We start from the raw sequence: 23,748 nt of genomic DNA on the forward strand, positions 1-23,748 counted from the left end.
TCTCATACAATGCATTTGTTAATTTTTTCCTTTGGTGCTGCTCTCTATCTTTTCCTTCATTTCTTGTTTCACAGGATTCCAGATGAGCCGTTACAAATTCCAGGCGAAGATGAGATGGAATACAAAGCTGATTATTTGGAGTTGTGTGCTCAGATGTGCTCAACGGAAGAGATGATTCATTGCAAGTAGGTCTTCCTATGTTGGAAAATTTTTCCTATTGAATGGGCATTCATTCTCCATGATAACTTTACTTACACAACCGAATTTCCTCTTTATAATTAAATAGTGCCTTTGTAATAATGTAACCTATAGTAATTGGAATATCAACACCTATTTTTCCTGTTTATATTATGTAACAAGCACATATATATTGCTTCATTCCCTGTGTTTGATTCTTGATAAAATGGTAGATAGGTAGATAAATAGATAGATAGATATATGTTAGAATGTTATTACAGAACAAAACAAAATTACTCAATTTATATTCCTTGTTGTTATTCCAAATGTGCTTAGCCCAATCCCTTGGCCGCAAGACATCCTTCACTTGATCTATATTGACTTTAGTGCTGAACACTTGTTTAGTGTTACGCAAGTATTACTGATTAGCATGGCAGGAGTTTGGCAGCATACTGACTACCACCAGGTGATAACAATACATGAGAAAATCCTAAGTAATGTATTGGTTTTAGTGCCAATCGCTGGTTCTTCCGTAATTGATACTATTGGCTTATTAGTAGACTGAAAAAAGTGGCTCGCATTTTGCTGAACTAGGACACAATGAAGCTAGATCAGCGGTGGCCAACCTATGGCTCTTGCGCCAAGAGTGGTGCATTGCACGATTACAAGTGGCGCATTATACCCAAGAGATATTAAAAGAAAAAACATGCCTTCTCATAAAAAAAAGAATAATATTACTAATAATAATGATACTTCACACTATCACACACACACACACACATATACACACACATATATATATATATATATATATATATATATGTATGTATGTATATATATATTTATATATATGCATGTATATACATATATATGCATATATATATATATATATATATATATATATATATATATATATCAAATGAGTGTATGTATAACCTCCAAATATATCCAAATCACCATAGTGTGGCGCATCTGAATTATAAGTGAAAAAAAAAAATAGGTGCAGGGGAAACAAAAGGTTGGCCACTCCTGAGCTAGATCATATCATTACACAAACGTGTGAATATGATGTTAACCGTCGTCTCATCAGGAAAGTGATTCACACCATACTAAAACTGTAGTTTGTTGCATCCCAAGAAAAACTATTAAAATAATTGCATAATCAACGTTGGGTTGAAAATTCATTATGCAGGGCTGACAATAATAAACTAATACATTTTAACATATGACAATTCAATTGCTCCAACTGTTAAAGAAAATGCTTTGCTTAAAGGTGATATGAGTAAAATCGAGTTAACGTGTCTCTATAAGTATTGTGATATTTTGAAAGTGAGCTGAATGAAAGACTTTTCCTTTTCCTTGATGATTTTGAGTCGCAGCACATCTGTCATATCTTTCTTATTAGGTAACTATGGAAAATATTATCCATCCCAAGGTCTAGTCTGAAAGGTTATGTGAAGCTGTTTTGAGTCTAAGCTTCTTTATTTTAATAATAGAAATCCAAAGGTTGTGATTGCTATTACTACGTCTCTTGTAGTTTATTTGCTTATTCCCTTTACTCACTGGGTTATTTTTCCCTGTTAGAGCCCTTGGGCTTATATCATCCTGCTTTTCAAAACTAGAGTTGTAGATTAGCTTGTAATAATGATGATAATGTGTTGAGTACCTTATCGTTACCTCTAAGACTCCATTTTAGATATTTTTCATGATGAATAAAAGCAATTTGAGATTTAATTTTTTTTCAGTGACTCCATAAAGTTTTATTTACTTTTTACGAAGCAATGTCTAATCTTCCACCGATTCTTGCGACCAGCGTTTCATAACTAGTGAAAACCGTACTTGATTTTCCCCTTTCCATCCTCAGATCGTTCCATTTTTGTGAAGAACATGGAACCTGTTATTTGAGTAACAACGCAGATGTACAGGGACCCCAAATCAAGAACTACACATGCCAACACATGATTGACAACCGTGAAAATCAGACCTTCGATGACCTTCCTACGTCTATGGTCGACCTCATGCTCAGGGATTATATCAAAGCTGGGAAGTTCACTTTTAAGATCAAATATGTGGTAAGACCTTTTTAAATCATGTTCCATTATTTTACATAACCGAATCGCTGTGAATCATGAATGACTAGCTTCAGTATGGTGAAATATCAGAGACGATTTTTAGATATATAAACATTTAAGTTTTTCTTGGGGGGTGTGCTTGTGCGTGCGTACTTACACGCGCGCTCGTGTGAGCGTGTGTGTGATGGGGGTGTAATGATTTTCCATTCGATGGTATTTTTTCTTTTGTAATTTACAAAATTGGAAGTGGGATGCCGGCTTGTCGGGTCTTCCAGTGTGATTTAATTTTGACATGTTTTAGTTCATACGTATTTTGTTTAATGACAACAAAATTGAAACAAAATTACGGAAGTGGGAAAAAGAGAAAATTGAAAAAAATCTTCACCAGAAATATTGAATAGAGAAAATTGCTCCTTTCAGTAATGTAACGTTACAAAGAAAAATGATAAAGAAAGACATTTCTAACCCAATACCATCAATGAATAACTTTAGATGAGAGAAAAATGAATTGATTGTAGAAATTCAGAGCCAACGACGTCTAAAATAAGTAAGCCTAAAAAATGTAATAAACAAAAAGGCTTATTTCTATAATTTGAGAGGGAAAAAATCTTTTTTGTATAATGAAACTAATAGAATGAGCATTGACGTGTTCACAGATTGAGATAGAAGCTCAACCATTCGAGACACATGATTATCAAACAAAAAATCATTAATTAATAAATGAACTCAAAATTTCTTATTTTTATACATCGAAAGAAAATACTTGATGAATTGAATTAATGTGATTTTTTTTTTTTTTTTTTTTTTTTGCTGGTATTCATTTATGTGAAAAGGTTATCACAAATAGTTGTCAGGTTAGAGAGAATTTCAACCACAAGAAATTTCACATTTCGACCATTATTATTACAGTTACTATCTAAGCTACAGTTGTACCTGGAAAAGCAGGATGCTATAAGCAATAGGGTGCTAGCATGGCTCAATGAGTAAAGGAAATAATTAAACAGATAAAATAGTAGTCTAAGTGTACCCTCAAGCAAGGGAACTCTAGCCCAAGACAGTGAAAGATCATGGTACAGAGTAACAAAGGCTATGACATTAGTCTAAGTGTACCATCAAGCAAGAGAACTCTAGTCCAATACAGTAAAAGATCATGGTACAGAGTAACAGAGGCTATGACACTACACCAAGACTAGAGAACAATTATTTCATTTTGAAGTGATCTGCTAAATGAGCTGCTTATCATAGATAAAGAGGCTCTTCTACCCTTAACAACTGTTGTATAAACATATGCTGAGTACATGTGTGTTTTAGAAAATAAGATCTATCATTTAACTATACGAAAGGATACCACAAAATTAAAGCATTCCAATGATCACTTAATATCTGTGATCTTGATATTTAATCTTTAAGAGTCATAGTAAATAAACATAATTTGCCTACATTAACGTGTGTCTTATTTCAAAGTTTATCTGTTTTTTCATTTCATCCATCTATTGTCTTTTAGATAGTTTTTAGGCTATTTTTATTAGTTTTCTTATCTACTTCTATTTTTTCTGTACGTTTGATTTATCTTTCCGTATTTAGGTGATTTCCCTATTGTGGCCCTTGGGTGTGTACTGTATTACTCTGATTTCTATGAGAACGTGACAGCATACTAATAATAATGATAATAATAATAAGAAGAAGCGATGATAATAATAAAGAAATTAGCAATGAAATTACTGTTGTCCTTTGACCTATAGAAGTAAATTTGTTCATCTTCAACGTTACGGAGTTGGTGCTGTATTTCATCAATATGAAGTGTTTATCACAATTTGTAGGCAGCGAAGCTTCTAACTTCCAAAGACTGTGACCTTCCCCTTTATCCTTTACCTTTGACCAATTTCTCAAAATTATCAATCTTGGAAACATTAGTTGATGGAAATTCTCATTTATTTTCATAACCTTTCGTAGGTTTTCTTGTAATTCTGAAAACTACCCTTTGATCTTTAACCTTCGACTAATTCCTTCCAAACGATAAGCACTTTGTGAAGATTACCTGGCGAGTCTGTTCGCCAAGACTTCACCAAAATCAGTTCGTAGCGATGTCTAGTGAACTCTTTGGAGTCTTGGACAGATAGACATACATACAGCCATGCAGAGCCACAATCATATAGACTCAGGGAATAGGTAATTAGTAAACAAGTAAGAGTAAACTAATGATCCTCTTTAAACATGCTGGAAGCGTTAAAATTGAAAGAGTTATTCATGGAATATCCATAAAAAATGCAACTAAAATCAAAAGTGAAGCATTAATTATTTTGTACCTAGAGAAAACATCTCGACACTAAAAAGATTATTGAGATGAAAGACCTATCGTAGTCAGTTGGAGGCGTTTCAATATTTGTCTTTAATAATGCCATGTTCCACTAACTGCGACTCATTTTTGGTAAAACAGAAAGAATATTAAGAGCAACAGATTAAAAACATTGAACGCCTTCCATATAGGCTTACACACATGGATGCTGGAGGTTAAAGAGAGATTTTATCAAATACGTAAATTTACCTTTACCTTTGCCTTTCTTTAGAATAGGAAACATATCAAGCTAACCCAAAATAAGGGGTATACAGTAGTAAATTTGAAGCGCGCAAAAATAAGATTTCTGAGTTTGTGTTTCAAGCACTCAGAGGACGATGTTCATATATACCTACTCATTTTTTTTTTTTTATTATTAGATCGTTAAACCCTCCGCTACATGATGTGAAGTATTTCCCCAAAAAAAATAAATAGATAAATGAATTAATAAATAAATAAATAAAACAGAAAAGGAATAAGATTAATGAAACTAAGTGACAGCTATTCGTAAACCAATGAGACCTAAGCCCAACTGCGTTATTTGAATCTGCCATGATATTAAATGCAATACACTGCTGTAGATCTTGCGAAACAAACTTTCTAGTCTTAAAGTTTTCATTTGCTTCTTCACTTTCTTAATAAGCAACCCAGTGTCATAAAGTTGTTATCTTCATGTTGATTGTTTAGTCTTGAATTAACGTAAGGGCAATATATTTCGACATGGAAACTCATATTTATGATTTAATTCACCATTTCCCCGTTTGCCAAGACTGGCCATTAAAAGTCAAGGATCACACTCATTGTTTGTCATTTAGATGTTTCATATAAAAGTATATTCTAGACATTTTGTCGGATTATAACGATGATCCTATAATATTGAAGTCTATTAAATTTCTATACCTCGGAGAGACAGAGACGTCTACACCTTTTGGATACCATAATTACAGAAGGTGCAAAGTTCAATGCCCCAGAGACTGACCATATAGAGCCTACATACGATCAGGGCCCAACTGCCCAAGCACCCTCTCCACCCAAGCTGGGACCAGGGATGGCCTGGAAATGGCTGCTAATCACTCAGCATGGAAAGCTATAGGCTCCCCCCCCCCCCCTTCCTCCTTAGCTCACAAAAACTGTGAGGTTGCAAACACTACAAGAAACTATCGACCTTGAGCAGGTCTCGAACCGCAGTCTAGCAGGTTATTATGCAAGGACGTTTGCATAGGCTACCAAAATCCTAAGACCATAATAAGGATCAGTTTTTTCGTCATGTTTTATTGGTTATGAAAGCCCAAGAATTCTCTTCTAAGACCTACGGTAGAATGGAAAGATGCGAAAAAAATGATTTGGATACATATATTTTTATTTTCTATCTTATTCTATTTACCTATTACATTTCCATTAAAATTTGATTTGATGCAGTGAAAAAGATTGGTTCTAAGAACTTTCTGAACATGACTTTTGAGCCTCAGGAAGTACATCATATGCAATATCAAAGCTTCCATGAATCAAAAACATTGTCTTCCACGAATTTGTGCGATTCAGACTTTTCTATCCTAAATCAAATCAGAACAAATATAATAACAACGTAAATATTTTTTGTTTAGAATTGCAATGATACTTCACTCTTATTTTATTCGTTAATTCATTAAAAGTCCATTCTAAATCGGATGGGCAGTGGATCATGGGTATTTGGAATACCAGAAGTGAGCTATGGTGTACAAAAAGTTAAGAGACCACCATTGTAGCCACTCTTATTACTGCCATAAATAATAACCTTGAATTATGATGCAGGTCATGAAAACATGAAGATGGAACCTACATCAGCTTGTAGACAAGCACTTCGTGCAATAAAGCTCACCGACAACTATCAAAAAAAAAAAAAAAAAAAAAAAAAAAAAAAAAAAACTTCCCTGCTCCTTGAATGGCACAGTAGAGGATGTGTTCGGTCAACTCAGTGAATCATTCTCTCTCTCTCTCTCTCTCTCTCTCTCTCTCTCTCTCTCTCTCTCTCTCTCTATCTATCTATCTGAACTTTGATCTAGCCGATAAGTATGTTACAGTAAGATGTACGAAAGACAAAATACACGAATTCCAGTAGGTATTGAGTTGCAAGTCTTGGGAAGACGCCCAAGAGTTGGTTAAGACTGGAAGCCAGCGTTTTATTTCTGTTTCAATCCTTGAATAGTTATAAAATCAATGTTTTACCAGACACGATGGTATTGTTCATATACTAATTCCTCTTCTGTGTGATTTATCGTAAATTATGGTATAGCTCATGAAATGAACTCCACAAAAAGGAAATATACAAAAAGGAAAATAATAAATAAATAAAAAACATAAAAGGAGCTATAATCTATACCCATCAAAATTGGATACGACAAAGAAAATACCTATATTTTTTTTAGAGAAAATTAATTATACTTGAAATAAACTTTGGTATCTTTTACTTTTATCGTGCTAATTAAAAACAGCATTTCCAGTGTCTTGTGCTCATTACACTTGTCCTCCCCATAAATATCTTGCTATGGCAGGTAATATATCATCTGCGTGTAGCAGGGGTACGAAGTAAATCGTAAAGAGCAGTTATTATAGGCACAGCTCTTATTATTATTATTATTATTATTATTATTATTATTATTATTGTTGTTGTTGTTGTTGTTGTTGTTATTATTATTTGTTAAGCTACAGCCATAGTTTGACAAGCAAGATGCGATAAGCCCAAGGGCTCCAACACAGAAAATAGCCCAGCGAGGAAAGGAAACATAGAATAATGTGTCGGAGTGCACCCTCAAGCAAAAGAACTCTAGCCCAAGACAGCGGAAGACCATTGTACGGAGGCTATGGCACTACCCGAGACTAGAGAACAATGGTTTGATTTTGGAGTGTCCTTCTATAAGAGCTACTGAACAATTACATTGATGTGGTTTACCTTTTGAGTAAAGAAGAACTGTTAGCGAAGAGTCACATTATAATGACCTAAATTACAGTCGAAAATAACATGTAAGTAAAAATATATACGAATTACGTGTTTGTACATTCTTGTTAAAGATTTTATTTATATTTTCTAACGTTTTCTTTTCCAGCAAGTCGAAGTGAATTTCACAGCCACGCAACACATCATGTTCAAAACACCGGACCCGTTGGACCCCATCAGATTTCAATTTTATACCTTTGAACGATACCATACAATCAGGAATCCGGATGCAAACATTGTAATGGTAAGCTGGCAACTTCAATTTTGTTCTATATCAAATAAACAAGATAGTATACGGCAATATTATTGAAATCGTGTTATTTTTCTCATGTAGGTCTTTACCTACACAGCCTTCAAACTAGAGGTTTTACATTGTTGATTCATTATTTTTCATCTTAAATACATATATTTTTGTACATTATATTGTCCTGTGATCCTACTGTAAGAAAAAATATAGTTTTCCTCCTTTTTTATAATTAAAAATCTAAATGTGAATGTGACTACCTTGTCTGACTTGTAAATAAGGACCATAGCAGCATTGTTTAGTGGTCGTGCTATGAATCGCAATAATATGGAATCTAAACATACTCATGTTATTAATGATTAATAGTTTTTGTTATTACTCAAGTCTCTGATAATACATTTAATCATTCATGCTTTTCATAACAATAAAATGAGTTATGGTCTCTAAAATTTAGCCGATACAAATGCGATCCTAAGGTAATCCCTTGTATTGTTTTGTTTTTATTTTTGTCAAAGCGTGAAAGCTAATAATTTTGAAAATATTCATATTTATGATAAATAGATACACTACCGGAGAGGAGGGTATACTTTCTTTGCCTCAAATATAGAATGTTTATCGAGTACTTTCTTATTTACATTTATCCATATCTACCGGAAAGACTTTGAGTTTCGGAGTTAATAAACTTTCCACGTAATTTAACATATTAGTTCTAATGATGCTTCTTGTAAAATCATACGAAAATCCAATTCAATTTTAGAGCAACTAAAGGAGACAGATTCCATCTCTTGAATAAACTGTGATGCTTCCTAAAACACGCAAACACTCAAACGGCAAATACTCCACTCCAGATGTAGGACGAAAACTCCATACGTTGGTTTCTATGAAGCAGTGCGTAAAAACGAGAGGAGAAAATGGCTCGTCCTCGATCATTGATATTGCGATGTGAAATTGCTTGAAAGAGGATGGCATGGGGTCTAAAATATACAGAATTCCACTGAGATGACTAAAGGACATAATAGAATATTGTATAGAGACTACCAGTGTGTGGAGGTCATACAGCGCAGGAAACTCCATTAAAAGAAAAAAAAAGTATATATATATATATATATATATATATATATATATATATATATATATATATATATATATATGTATTAATATATATATATATATATATATATACTGTACTTGATATAGAGCAATGCAAGAAACTTCTGGCCAAGATTTATTACAATGAGAAATTATAGTTTATATAGGAAATATTTTTATTTTAATGTTGTTACTGTTCTTAAAATATTTTATTTTATACTTGCTAAGCTACAACCCTAGTTGGAAAAGCAGGATACTATAAGCCCAAGAGCTACAACAGAAAAATTCCCCAGTGACGAAAGGTAAAAAGGAAAATAAAATATTTTAAGAAGAGTAACAACATTAATTTAAATATCTCCTATATAAACTATAAAAACTTTGACAGAACAAGAGGAAGAGAAATTAGATAGAAAAGTGTGCTTAAGTGTACCCTCAAGCAAGAGAACTTTAACCCAAGACAGTGGAAAACCAAGGTACAGAGGTTATGGCACTAACCAAGACTAGAGAACAATGGTTTGATTTTAGAATGTCCTTCTAGAAGAGCTGCTTACCATAGCTAAAGTCTCTTTTACCCTTACCAAGAGGAAAGTGGCCACTGAACAATTACAGTGCAGTAGTTAACCCTTTTGGTGAAGAAGAATTGTTTGGTAATCTGTGTTGTCAGGCGTGTGAGGACAGAGGAGATTATGTAAAGAAAATGCCAGTGTGTGTGTGTGTAGGCAAAGGGAAAATGAACCGTAACCAGAGAGAAGGATCCAAAGTAGTACTGTCTAGGCAGTCGAAACACCCCATAACTCTTTAGCGGTAGTATTTCAACGGGTGGCTGGTGCCCTGGCCAACCTACTACCTACAAATAATAATAATATACTCTCTTACAAGAGAACTATCCAAGAAAGGTATATTCCGAGATGATTACCGGAGTACTTTTTAGCAGATTAAATAAGTCGTACTTCTGTAAATATTGCGTTGTTTCTACGAACAAAATATCAAGACAACTTTTGAAGCACATTCTCGAAAACAAACAACATCCTTACATGTTTCCATACAGGCCTACACGGAAATTGCCTACAGTGTCATAGAAACCGAAAAAGGCCTTTTAAAAAGAAAATTGATTTTATAGAAATAATTGTGTAATTTGTATCCAAATATTTCTTCGTTCATGAATAACTCTCTCTCTCTCTCTCTCTCTCTCTCTCTCTCTCTCTCTCTCTCTCTGCTCCCATATAATGGAGACTGCTTTTATAATTCACTCTTTAAAAATCAAAATAAAAACAAAACTTTTAATTATTTTCCTTCACCAAGAAATATACTAAGCACCTCATTTTGTCTTTCGCACAACTCAAACCCCGAGTCAGCTGTTTTTTTTTCTTTCTTTTTTAAATGCTTTGTAGGAATGAAGCCACAAGCCCCTGAATTTGTCATGCTATTCCTTTCTTCTCAACAGTTAGACAAGTCGGTTGTTGCTTGTATGTCAGCTTGTGTGTTTTGGATGGAGTTCAACTGCGAGACAATCGTCCACAACTCCTTGACTGGCGAGTGTAGCCTCTACAGCCAACATGCTGCTGAGATAAACAGCTCTCGTATCGAGTCGAAGGCCGATTGTTACATCCATAGTCGTGAGTATCCTTCTTTCCTCATTGCCACACAGCATTTCTTTCTTTGAAAGAAGAAGTGTGATCTAGGGAAAACTACAAATCGACGCAAATTAACTTCCTTCACGTATTAGTAGATTTATAAAATGTAAAATTAACTTCCTTTCTGTGCCATAACACATATCCATGACGCATTTGATGCCTTTTTTACGAAAAACACTAAACTAGTCATTATTGTATCAACAGGAAATTATTTATCCGACTACACCCCTATGCTTGGAGGGATTTCTATCAATACTACAGGTCCAGTGGTAATTGGATTCTCGCCTGAAGAATGTGCTATGTAAGTATGTTACACATTTACTCTTTAAATCATTACGCAGTTATTGATTACTAACTTTGATAGCTAAAAGGAAGGTCCTCGTTTTTGTCAACCATACGGTCACGCAGTTCGTCCTCTCATTTACTCCTCATTCTCCTTACAATTTTACACTTTATTCATGATGAAATTTATACCTCATTAAAAATATCTTTAATGATCTGCTTTATCAAAACATCTGTTTTTAACATAGTTTATCATAAAACATTACCGACTAATGATCTCTTATCATACACAAAACTGGCCATCTTTTAAAATGCACTTTGGGGAAGCTTCAAGTATTTCTCGGAACCTTTCCAAAGGATCTGATAGGCTCCAGAAAAACTCCCAACTTTCATCTTTTTTTATTTCTTTCCCTTGAACTTTCTCACTTTTCATCATCGTCATCATCTCCTCCTACGTCTATTGACGCAAAGGGCGTCGGTTAGATTTTGCCAGTCGTCACTATCTTGAGCATTTAAATCAATACTTCTCCATTCATCATCTCCTACTTCACTCTTCATAGTCCTCAGCTATGTAGGCCTAGGTCTTCAAACTATTCTAGTGCCTTGTGGAGCCCAGATAAAAGTTTAACTAATCTCTCTTGGGGATTGCGAAGAGCATGTCCAAACCATCTCCATCTACCCCTTACTTTTTATAAGACTAAATTATTTTGGCGTGACTGGCAATTTACAGCTTCTAATTTTTATACCTTTGATAAGTGCCCCTTTAAGACATGGCCTCTTTCCTATGTTTTCTTCTTTTACATTAAAGTGATCGTCAACAGATCTCCCGTTGTTCCACTGTTCAAACCATATTTCTTTACGGTCCAATATCCATGCTCAGACAATTTGTAGCTCGAAATTGGGTTTTTTTAGTTGTCATAAACCAGTTTCATATCTACATTTGTCTAATACACTAACGGGTAATTCAGTGATGCTTAAATAGTTTAAGAAAAATAGTACTCTTTTTTTTTCATTACACGAGAAACGAAAGATCATACTTTGAAATGTACAGTTGGCTTCATTAATTCCGGTACCCTGGTGCACTGACATCTTCATTTTTTCCCATGAAGTATACCGGAATTAATGAAGCCACCTGTACATTTCATTGGACTTCCTATAATCTCTTTCTGAAATAGAGCACTCCTTATGTCTATGTGCAGTGTTCCCAAGAATATATAACGAGATCTTCATAGGATTAGTTCCTTTTTGTACCGAATACTTGTATCTCTGTAAGGTCGCCTCACTTACCAAACATTTACCTCCATCTTCCCTCCATGTCTGTTCTATTATAAGGTAACCACTAACTTCCAGTTTTAACCCCAATCATTTACATTTTTGTCTCATGACAAATTTAGGTAAGAGCTATAGCTGCTATTCAACAAACTAGTGCATATGGAACATCACATTCCTAGAAACTCTATAGAAAATATGGTCTCCAGAGTCGACTGTCTTGAGAGGTCCTTTATGCAATTCACTTCTAAACTATATATCCTTCCTCCAATTCTACTGAACAGATTTTGTTAATCAAAGTTTCAGGTTTTTCTGTATCTAAAACAAGCTACTTTTAGCTTGTACAGTGGTAACGTGTTTGCCTGGCATTCGCATGGCGGCTGATCGATCTGGGTCTGTGAGTTTAAGCTGTTTACTGGGGAGGCCACTGCTGTGCTTTGGATACCACAGTGGGGGTTTGGGCTTGCCCGGCTGACGTTCTGGAGAGCATCCATTGTGATTAAACTGGAACTGAAACCCGACACCTTTAACCTTTTATGTTTATTTTTCTCACTATGGTCCCTTTTTCCCTGGTTGAGAGGGAGGGTACCTACCTACTCCAGGTTTTCATTTAGTTTTTAGGGACGAAATTCAAGTCCCGTATCTTTTTTCTACCATAATTGCTATTCATCCTTGTCGATTAACCACCAGTTACCTAATTCCTAGGTGAACAAGACGGTGAGGTAATCAGCTTTGGCCCCTTGCAGATTTCGACCAATATAGAAAGTGTCTACTTTTATCAACTTTTTTATTCTCAAGAAGAACTACAACAGCTACTACTATTACTACTATCAAAGAAACTGGACTACATTATCTTGAGCAGCTGTTTTATTATAGGACTCTTTTTATACTTTCAAATTATTCAGTTCAATTATTTAAAAGTATTTTTGATAAATTAATTAGTAAAATCTCGCTTTTTCCATTCATTGAAAAACATTTGAAAGTTTTAATAGCTTTTGAATTAAGATTCTAAACTATAAATAACTGCTTTTTAGCTTTAAGAAGCAATGAAAGCATCACAAATTTAATCTTCATGGTAAATATTTTGAGAATATCGTAATCGGAGTCTTCCCTAAACCTCATTACGCCCCAGCTTCTCCTCTGTAATCCTTCTTTAATTATCAACTCAATCATTCGCTTAGGTTTTCAAGGGACATATTTCACCATTATAAGCACAGTATCTACTGGATGACAAATGTTTCTCCGGGATCATAAAGGCGCAAGCTAAGGGCCGTCATTATGCTAAGTCTTGATTTATGAATGATGGATTTTGAGTCATTTCTCCGTCTCAGCCCGAGTGGTGTTGCCTTTTATTTCAGATTTTTTAATTGTTCCCCATGGCACTATGTGAGTGAATTATCGCCTAAATCATGGTTATGATAAGTATATTAAAGGCATGATTAATCCGATGTACTGAAAAATGAAATTTGCAAAGGTAATCTACACTGATTACGCCTGCTTTCAAGAAAACGGTTTCGTTTAGAAAATGGAAGAGAGAGAACTACGGTCATAATTATTTTGGAAATACTGTCGGCATACTAACTTTTTATATATACGCACGTGATTTAAAACCAAGATTGTTGCATATGCCGATGATGTTACTCTCACTGCATCAATTCTTTCCCTAGAATGTTGCTGAATCCCCTACAGAGATCTAGCTTAAATTATGCGTGGTGCAAATTATGGAGGTTGAATTTGAACCTGAATGATTATAATGAGGTCAAGGAGAGTGGCTCGTCGACATCCAGATCTTCATATTGGCAATGTCATTCTAATGATTATTATCATTATTATTATTCATTGCTAAGATACAACCTTAATTGGATAAGCAGGATGTTATAAGCCCATGGGCCCCAACAGGGAAGATAGCCCTGTGAGGAAAGGAAACAAGGGAAAATAAAATATTTTAAGAACAGTAACAACATTAAAATAAATATTTCATATGCATATAAACTTTAAATAATTTAACAAAACAAGAAGAAGAGAAATTAGATAGAATAGTGTGCCCGAGTGTACCCTCAAGCAAGAGAACTCTAACTCAAGACAGTGGAAGACCATGGTACAGAGGCTATGGCACTACCCAAGACTAAAAGAACAATGGTTTGATTTTGGAGTGTCCTTCTCCTAGAAGAGTTGCTTACCATAGCTAAAGAGTCTCCTCTACCCTTACCAAGAGGAAAATGGCCACTGAACAATTACAGTGCAGTAGTTAACCCCTTGGGTGAAGAAGAATTGTTTGGTAATCTCAGTGTTCTCAGGTGTATGAGGACAAAGGAGAATCTGTAAAGAATAGGCCAGATTATTCGGTGTATGAGTAGGTAAAGGGAAAGTGAACCGTAACCAGAGAGAAGGATCCAATGTAGTACTGTCTGGCCAGTCAAATGGTGGTATCTCAACGGGCGGCTGGTGCCCTGGCCAACCTACTATTATCTATTATACAGCTCATATAGCATTCTAGGTTTGATTCTTAATTACAAATTTTCTTATAATAAACACACCCTGTCTATTTCTTCTTCGATTGCACAAAAAAAAAAAAATTGTATAATAAGAAAGTCTCTTAAAATTTTGGTGCCCATTCTATCCAGAGGAAATGTTTTAATTCTTTCATCGTCTTGTTTGGAATATTGTTCTTTTGTCTTTTCTGTAGCTTTTGACTCTCATATTTATCTATTGAAAAGCTTACTGCTGTCTATCAGATTCCTTAGTTTTGTAGATGTTGCGTAAGATTTTTTTCTTTTTTTATAATTCTGGCTAAAATATACATTGAGATTTTCCCAGACTTCGCCATCCATTACGTAGCACTAGCTGTTCAATTGATTCTGACAGTCTAGCCTTCATTATATAGCTCAATACTACGTAGTATTCTAGAAGTTTTATTTGATCTGTGACCAGGTTGTGGAATAATTTCCCTATTTGTTCTAAATGGTATGATTTTGACGAATACATTGGGAGTTACTCTTATATCTTGGCTCCAGGTTCCTCGTTATTCTTTCCACAACACAATGATTGTGAGCACACTAATAAAAGCGCAAGGCGCTGCAATCTGCAGAAAGTTCATTGTCATTAGTTACCTCCTACATAGAGAGCACAGCTTGCCTACTTAACCCTTAACTTCCAGAGCCTGTCTAATATATCGGGAAATTTCTTTAGTTTGTGTTTCTAACTTCCTTAATTCTATGCCATTGCTTCTAAATTTACATTGAACATTCGGCCCTACAATGCAGCAGTAGTACCTCATAATTAGGATATATCTTTACAAGGGTATATTCATTGTTGAAATATCGAAACACTAATCTGATAGTTGAACCGGTGAACTTAAAGTCCAACTTTTCACAATTTTTTTTTTCTATTGAATAGGTTGAAATAAGTCTCATTTCGTAGTTTACAAATAACTTACTTATTTAACATTGTTACTGTTATCAATATTTTTATATTATTCTACTGTTTTTCATTTATAGTTTATTCGTCACTTCTCTATTTCCTTTCCAGCCTGGGCTGCTTTCCCTGTTAGAGCCCCTGGGCTTGTTGTATTCTGCTTTTCCAACTATGGTTATTGTTTGGCCAATAATAATAATAATAATAATAATAATAATAATAATAATAATAATAATCTCTGTACAGGAAGTGTAGCAGGAGTAAAGACTACAACTGCAACAGTTTCGAGTTTTGTTGGGAGAGAGGAACTTGTCATTTACACGTGGAAACCTTCATAGACGTGTCTGACGGAGGGAACTACTCGACCCATCAGCCTTGCATGCATTTCGAGAGTAAGATCTATCAAAGACTTTGTTTGTTTATCGGTATATTCATCCATGTACTTAATATCTAATTGAAGGGTCATAATCATTTTTAGTAGATTTATTTAGACAAAAAACTCTTATAGAAACATTTAAGGTTCCTCTTTCTTTGCTAGCTAACAGAACATTTTCCTTTATCCTACATACACTTTATGAAATGTTTCATTATCAGGCAAGAGGAGAATACCAAGCTATCAGCCTCTTCCTCGTGCAAGAAGAAAATACCAAGCTATCTGCCTCTGCCTCGTGCAAGAGGAAAATACCAAGCTATCTACCTCTTCCTCGTGCAAGAGGAAAATATCAAACTATCTGCCTCTTCCTCGTACAAGAGGAAAATACCAAGCTATCTGCCTCTTCCTCGTGCAAGAAGAAAATACCATGCTATCTGCCTCTTCCTCGTACAAAAGGAAAATATCAAGCGATCTGCCTCTTCCTCGTATAAGAGGAAAATACCAAGATATCCGCCTCTTCCTCGTATAAAAGAAAAATACCAAGCTATCTGCCTCTTCGTCGTACAAGATGAAAATACCAAGCTATCTGCCTCTTCTTCTTATAAGAGAAAAATACCAAGCTATCTGCCTCTTCCTCGTACAAGAGAAAAATACCAAGCTATCTGCCTCTTCCTCGTACAAGAGGAAAATACCAAGCTATCCGCCTCTTCCTCGTACAAGAGGAAAATACCAAGCTATCTGCCTCTTCCTCGTAAAAGAGGAAAATACCAAGCTATCTGCCTCTTCCTCGTATAAAAGAAAAATAACAAGCTATCTGCCTCTTCCTCGTACAAGAGGAAAATACCAAGCTATCTGCCTCTTCCTCGTACAAGAGAAAAATACCAAAATATCCGCCTCTTCCTCGTACAAAATTACCAAGCTTTCTGCCTCTTCCTCGTACAAGAGGAAAATACCAAGCTATCTGCCTCTCCCTCGTATAAAAGAAAAATAACAAGCTATCTTCCTCTTACTCGTACAAGAGGGAAATACAAAGCTATCTGACTTTGCTTCGTACAAGAGAAAAATGCCAAGCTATCTGCCTCTTCCTCGTACAAGAGAAAAATATCAAGCTATCTGCCTCTTCCTCGTACAAGAGAAAAATACCAAGCTATCTGCCTCATCCTCGTACAAGAGAAAAATACCAAACTATCTGCGTCTTCCTCGTATAAAAGAAAAATACCAAGCTCCCTGGCTCTTCCTCGTACAAGAGGAAAATACCATGCTATCTGCCTCTTCCTCGTACAAGGGGAAAATACCAAGCTATCTGCCTCTTCCTCGTACAAGAGGAAAATACCAAGCGATCCGCCTCTTCCTCGTATGAAAGAAAAATACCAAGCTATATGCCTCTTCCTCGTGCAAGAGGAAAATACCAAGCTATCTGCCTCTTCCTCGTACAAGAGAAAAATACCAAGCTATCTGCCTCTTCCTCGTACAAGAGGAAAATACCAAGCTCTCTGCCTCTTCTTCTTACAAGAGAAAAATACCAAGCTATAAGCCTCTTCCTCGTACAAGAGGAAAATACCTAGCTATCTGCCTCTTCCTCGTATAAAAGAAAAATACCAAGCTATCTGCCTCTTCATCATACAAGAGAAAAATACCAAGCTATCTGCCTCTTCCTCGTACAAGAGGAAAATATCAAGCTATCTGCCTCTTCCTCGTATAAGAGGAAAATACCAAGATATCTGTCTCTTCCTCGTACAAGAGGAAAATACCTAGCTATCTGCCTCTTCCTCGTATAAAAGAAAAATACCAAGCTATCTGCCTCTTCCTCTTATAAGAGAAAAATACCAAGCTGTCTGCGTCTTCCTCGTACAAGAGGAAAATACCAAGCTATCTGCCCTCTCCTCGTGCAAGAAAAAAATACCAAGCTATCTTCCTCTTCCTCGTACAAGAGGAAAATGCCAAGCTATCTGCCTTTTCCTCGTACAAGAATAAAATACCAAACTATCTGCCTCTTCCTCGTATAAGGGGAAAAATACCAAGCTAACTGTCTCTTCCTCGTACAAGAGAAAAATACCAAGCTATCTGCCTCTTCCCGTGCAAGAGGAAAATACCAAGCTATCTGCCTTTTCCTCGTGCAAGAGGAAAATACCAAGCTATTTGCCTCTTTTTCGTACAAGAGAAAAATACCAAGCTATCTGACCCTTCCTTGTACAAGAGAAAAATACCAAGCTATCTGCCTCTTCCTCGTACAAGAGAAAAATACCAAGCTATCTGCCTCTTCCTCGTACAAGAGAAAAATACCAAGCTATCTGTATCTTCCTTGTACAAGAGAAAAATACCAAACTATCTGCCTCTTCCTCGTATAAGGGAAAAATACCAAGCTATCTGTCTCTTCCTCGTACAAGAGAAAAATACTGAAGTATCTACCTCTTCCTCGTACAAGAGGAAAATACCAAGCTATCTGCCTCTTCCACTTACAAGAGAAAAATTCCAAGCTATCTGCCTCTTTCTTGTATAATAGAAAAATACCAAGCTATCTGCCTCTTCCTCTTACAAGAGAAAAATACCAAGCCATAAGCCTCTTCCTCGTACAAGAGAAAATACTAAAGTATCCACCTCTTCTTCGTACAAGAGGAAAATACCAAGCTATCTGGTTCTTCCTCATACAAGAGGAAAATACCAAGCTATCTACCTCTTCCTCGTACAAGAGGAAAATACCAAGATATCTGCCTCTTCCACGTGCAAGAGGATAATACCAAGCTATCTGCCTTTTCCTCGTGCAAGAGGAAAATACCAAGCTATTTGCCTCTTTTTCGTACAAGAGAAAAATACCAAGCTATCTGACTCTTCCTTGTACAAGAGAAAAATACCAAGCTATCTGCCTCTTCCTCGTACAAGAGAAAAATACCAAGCTATCTGCCTCTTCCCCCGTGCAAGAGGAAAATACCAAGCTATCTGCCTTTTCCTCGTGCAAGAGGAAAATACCAAGCTATCTGCCTCTTCCTCGTATAAGAAAAAAATGCTAAAGTATCTGCCTCTTCCTCGTACAAGAAAAAATAAAAAGCTATCTGCCTCTTCACCGTGCAAGAGAAAAATACCAAGCTATCTGCCTTTTCCTCGTGCAAGAGGGAAATACCAAGCTATTTGCCTCTTTTTCGTACAAGAGAAAAATACCAAGCTATCTGACTCTTCCTCGTACAAGAGAAAAATACCAAGCTATAAGCCTCTTCCTCGTACAAGAGAAAAATACCAAGCTATCTGTCTCTTCCTCGTACAAGAGAAAAATACCAAACTATCTGCCTCTTCCTCGTACAAGAGAAAAATACCAAGCTATATGTCTCTTCCTCGTACAAGAGAAAAATACCAAACTATCTGCCTCTTCCTCGTACAAGAGAAAAATACCAAGCTATATGTCTCTTCCTCGTACAAGAGAAAAATACCAAGCTATCTGTCTCTTCCTCGTACAAGAGAAAAATACCAAGCTATCTGCCTCTTCCTCGTACAAGAGAAAAATACCAAGCTATCTGTATCTTCCTCGTACAAGAGAAAAATACCAAACTATCTGCCTCTTCCTCGTATTAGGGAAAAATACCAAGCTATCTGTCTCTTCCTCGTACAAGAGAAAAATACTGAAGTATCTACCTCTTCCTCGTACATGAGGAAAATACCAAGCTATCTGCCTCTTCCACTTACAAGAGAAAAATTCCAAGCTATCTGCCTCTTTCTTGTATAAGAGAAAAATACCAAGCTATCTGCCTCTTCCTCTTACAAGAGAAAAATACCAAGCTATAAGCCTCTTCCTCGTACAAGAGAAAATACTAAAGTATCCACCTCTTCTTCGTACAAGAGGAAAATACCAAGCTATCTGGTTCTTCCTCATACAAGAGGAAAATACCAAGCTATCTACCTCTTCCTCGTACAAGAGGAAAATACCAAGATATCTGCCTCTTCCCCGTGCAAGAGGAAAATACCAAGCTATCTGCCTTTTCCTCGTGCAAGAGGAAAATACCAAGCTATTTGCCTCTTTTTCGTACAAGAGAAAAATACCAAGCTATCTGACTCTTCCTTGTACAAGAGAAAAATACCAAGCTATCTGCCTCTTCCTCGTACAAGAGAAAAATACCAAGCTATCTGCCACTTCCCCCGTGCAAGAGGAAAATACCAAGCTATCTGCCTTTTCCTCGTGCAAGAGGAAAATACCAAACTATCTGCCTCTTCCTCGTATAAGAGAAAAATGCTAAAGTATCTGCCTCTTCCTCGTACAAGAGAAAAATACCAAGCTATCTGCCTCTTCCCCGTGCAAGAGGAAAATACCAAGCTATCTCCCTTTTCCTCGTGCAAGAGGAAAATACCAAGCTATTTGCCTCTTTTTCGTACAAGAGAAAAATACCAAGCTATCTGACTCTTCCTTGTACAAGAGAAAAATACCAAGCTATCTGCCTCTTCCTCGTACAAGAGAAAAATACCAAGCTATCTGCCTCTTCCCCCGTGCAAGAGGAAAATACCAAGCTATCTGCCTTTTCCTCGTGCAAGAGGAAAATACCAAACTATCTGCCTCTTCCTTGTATAAGAGAAAAATGCTAAAGTGTCTGCCTCTTCCTCGTACAAGAAAAAATAAAAAGCTATCTGCCTCTTCCCCGTGCAAGAGGAAAATACCAAGCTATCTGCCTTTTCCTCGTGCATGAGGAAAATACAAAGCTATTTGCCTCTTTTTCGTACAAGAGAAAAATACCAAGCTATCTGACTCTTCCTCGTACAAGAGAAAAATACCAAGCTATCTGTCTCTTCCTCGTACAAGAGAAAAATACCAAGCTATCTGTCTCTTCCTCGTACAAGAGAAAAATACCAAACTATCTGCCTCTTCCTCGTACAAGAGAAAAATACCAAGCTATATGTCTCTTCCTCGTACAAGAGAAAAATACCAAACTATCTGCCTCTTCCTCGTACAAGAGAAAAATACCAAGCTATCTGTCTCTTCCTCGTACAAGAGAAAAATACCAAGCTATCTGCCTCTTCCTCGTACAAGAGAAAAATACCAAGCTATCTATCTCTTCCTCGTACAAGAAAAAAATACCAAGCTATAAGCCTCTTCCTCGTACAAGAGAAAAATACCAAGCTCTATGTCTCTTCCTCGTACAAGAGAAAAATACCAAACTATCTGCCTCTTCCTCGTACAAGAGAAAAATACCAAGCTATCTGTCTCTTCCTCGTACAAGATAAAAATACCAAGCTATCTGCCTCTTCCTCGTACAAGAGAAAAATACCAAGCTATCTCTCTCTTCCTCGTACAAGAGAAAAATACCTAACTATCTGCCTCTTCCTCGTATAAGAGAAAAATACCAAGCTATATGTCTCTTCCTCGTATAAGAGAAAAATACCAAGCTATATGTCTCTTCCTCGTACAAGAGAAAAATACCAAGCTATCTGTCTCTTCCTCGTACAAGAGAAAAATACCAAGCTATCTGCCTCTTCCTCGTACAAGAGAAAAATACCAAGCTATCTGTATCTTCCTCGTACAAGAGAAAAATACCAAACTATCTGCCTCTTCCTCGTATAAGGGAAAAATACCAAGCTATCTGTCTCTTCCTCGTACAAGAGAAAAATACTGAAGTATCTACCTCTTCCTCGTACAAGAGGAAAATACCAAGCTATCTGCCTCTTCCACTTACAAGAGAAAAATTCCAAGCTATCTGCCTCTTTCTTGTATAAGAGAAAAATACCAAGCTATCTGCCTCTTCCTCTTACAAGAGAAAAATACCAAGCTATAAGCCTCTTCCTCGTACAAGAAAAAATACTAAAGTATCCACCCCTTTTTCGTACAAGAGGAAAATACCAAGCTATCTGGTTCTTCCTCATACAAGAGGAAAATACCAAGCTATCTACCTCTTCCTCGTACAAGAGGAAAATACCAAGATATCTGCCTCTTCCCCGTGCAAGAGGAAAATACCAAGCTATCTGCCTTTTCCTCGTGCAAGAGGAAAATACCAAGCTATTTGCCTCTTTTTCGTACAAGAGAAAAATACCAAGCTATCTGACTCTTCCTTGTACAAGAGAAAAATACCAAGCTATCTGCCTCTTCCTCGTACAAGAGAAAAATACCAAGCTATCTGCCTCTTCCCCCGTGCAAGAGGAAAATACCAAGCTATCTGCCTTTTCCTCGTGCAAGAGGAAAATACCAAACTATCTGCCTCTTCCTCGTATAAGAGAAAAATGCTAAAGTATCTGCCTCTTCCTCGTACAAGAGAAAATACCAAGCTATCTGCCTCTTCCCCGTGCAAGAGGAAAATACCAAGCTATCTGCCTTTTCCTCGTGCAAGAGGAAAATACCAAGCTATTTGCCTCTTTTTCGTACAAGAGAAAAATACCAAGCTATCTGACTCTTCCTTGTACAAGAGAAAAATACCAAGCTATCTGCCTCTTCCTCGTACAAGAGAAAAATACCAAGCTATCTGCCTCTTCCCCCGTGCAAGAGGAAAATACCAAGCTATCTGCCTTTTCCTCGTGCAAGAGGAAAATTCCAAACTATCTGCCTCTTCCTTGTATAAGAGAAAAATGCTAAAGTATCTGCCTCTTCCTCGTACAAGAAAAAATAAAAAGCTATCTGCCTCTTCCCCGTGCAAGAGGAAAATACCAAGCTATCTGCCTTTTCCTCGTGCAAGAAGAAAATACCAAGCTATTTGCCTCTTTTTCGTACAAGAGAAAAAAACCAAGCTATCTGACTCTTCCTCGTACAAGAGAAAAATACCAAGCTATAAGCCTCTTCCTCGTACAAGAGAAAAATACCAAGCTATCTGTCTCTTCCTCGTACAAGAGAAAAATACCAAACTATCTGCCTCTTCCTCGTACAAGAGAAAAATACCAAGCTATATGTCTCTTCCTCGTACAAGAGAAAAATACCAAACTATCTGCCTCTTCCTCGTACAAGAGAAAAATACCAAGCTATCTGTCTCTTCCTCGTACAAGAGAAAAAACCAAGCTATCTGCCTCTTCCTCGTACAAGAGAAAAATACCAAGCTATCTGTCTCTTCCTCGTACAAGAGAAAAATACCAAACTATCTGCCTCTTCCTCGTATAAGGGAAAAATACCAAGCTATCTGTCTCTTCCTCGTACAAGAGAAAAATACTGGAGTATCTACCTCTTCCTCGTACAAGAGGAAAATACCAAGCTATCTGCCTCTTCCACTTACAAGAGAAAAATTCCAAGCTATCTGCCTCTTTCTTGTATAAGAGAAAAATACCAAGCTGTCTGCCTCTTCCTCGTACAAGAGGAAAATACCAAGCTATCTGCCCTCTCCTCGTGCAAGAAAAAAATACCAAGCTATCTGCCTCTTCCTCTTATAAGAGAAAAATACCAAGCTGTCTGCCTCTTCCTCGTACAAGAGGAAAATACCAAGCTATCTGCCCTCTCCTCGTGCAAGAAAAAAATACCAAGCTATCTGCCTCTTCCTCGTACAAGAGGAAAATGCCAAGCTATCTGCCTTTTCCTCGTACATGAATAAAATACCAAACTATCTGCCTCTTCCTCGTATAAGGGAAAAATACCAAGCTATCTGTCTCTTCCTCGTACAAGAGAAAAATACCAAGCTATCTGCCTCTTCCCCGTGCAAGAGGAAAATACCAAGCTATCTGCCTTTCCCTCGTGCAAGAGGAAAATACCAAGCTATTTGCCTCTTTTTCGTACAAGAGAAAAATACCAAGCTATCTGACTCTTCCTTGTACAAGAGAAAAATACCAAGCTATCTGCCTCTTCCTCGTACAAGAGAAAAATACCAAGCTATCTGCCTCTTCCCCCGTGCAAGAGGAAAATACCAAGCTATCTGCCTCTTCCTCGTATAAGAGAAAAATGCTAAAGTATCTGCCTCTTCCTCGTACAAGAGGAAAATACCAAGATATCTGCCTCTTC

General features: G+C 36.5%; 1 protein-coding gene across 2 annotated transcripts in view; it reads left to right on the plus strand.

The window, feature by feature from the left end:
• Positions 1–23,748, plus strand: part of LOC137647243 (uncharacterized) — a 194,367-nt gene that overhangs the window by 155,716 nt on the left and 14,903 nt on the right. For both annotated transcript variants that reach the window (XM_068380642.1, XM_068380633.1), the window contains exons 15-20: positions 75–185; positions 2,042–2,249; positions 7,668–7,802; positions 10,336–10,507; positions 10,730–10,826; positions 15,737–15,882. In XM_068380642.1, coding sequence (XP_068236743.1) covers positions 75–185; positions 2,042–2,249; positions 7,668–7,802; positions 10,336–10,507; positions 10,730–10,826; positions 15,737–15,882 — 869 coding nt within the window. The remainder of the gene's footprint in view (positions 1–74; positions 186–2,041; positions 2,250–7,667; positions 7,803–10,335; positions 10,508–10,729; positions 10,827–15,736; positions 15,883–23,748) is intronic.

Source organism: Palaemon carinicauda, chromosome 1, assembly GCF_036898095.1.
Source record: "Palaemon carinicauda isolate YSFRI2023 chromosome 1, ASM3689809v2, whole genome shotgun sequence".
Lineage (NCBI taxonomy): Eukaryota > Metazoa > Arthropoda > Malacostraca > Decapoda > Palaemonidae > Palaemon > Palaemon carinicauda.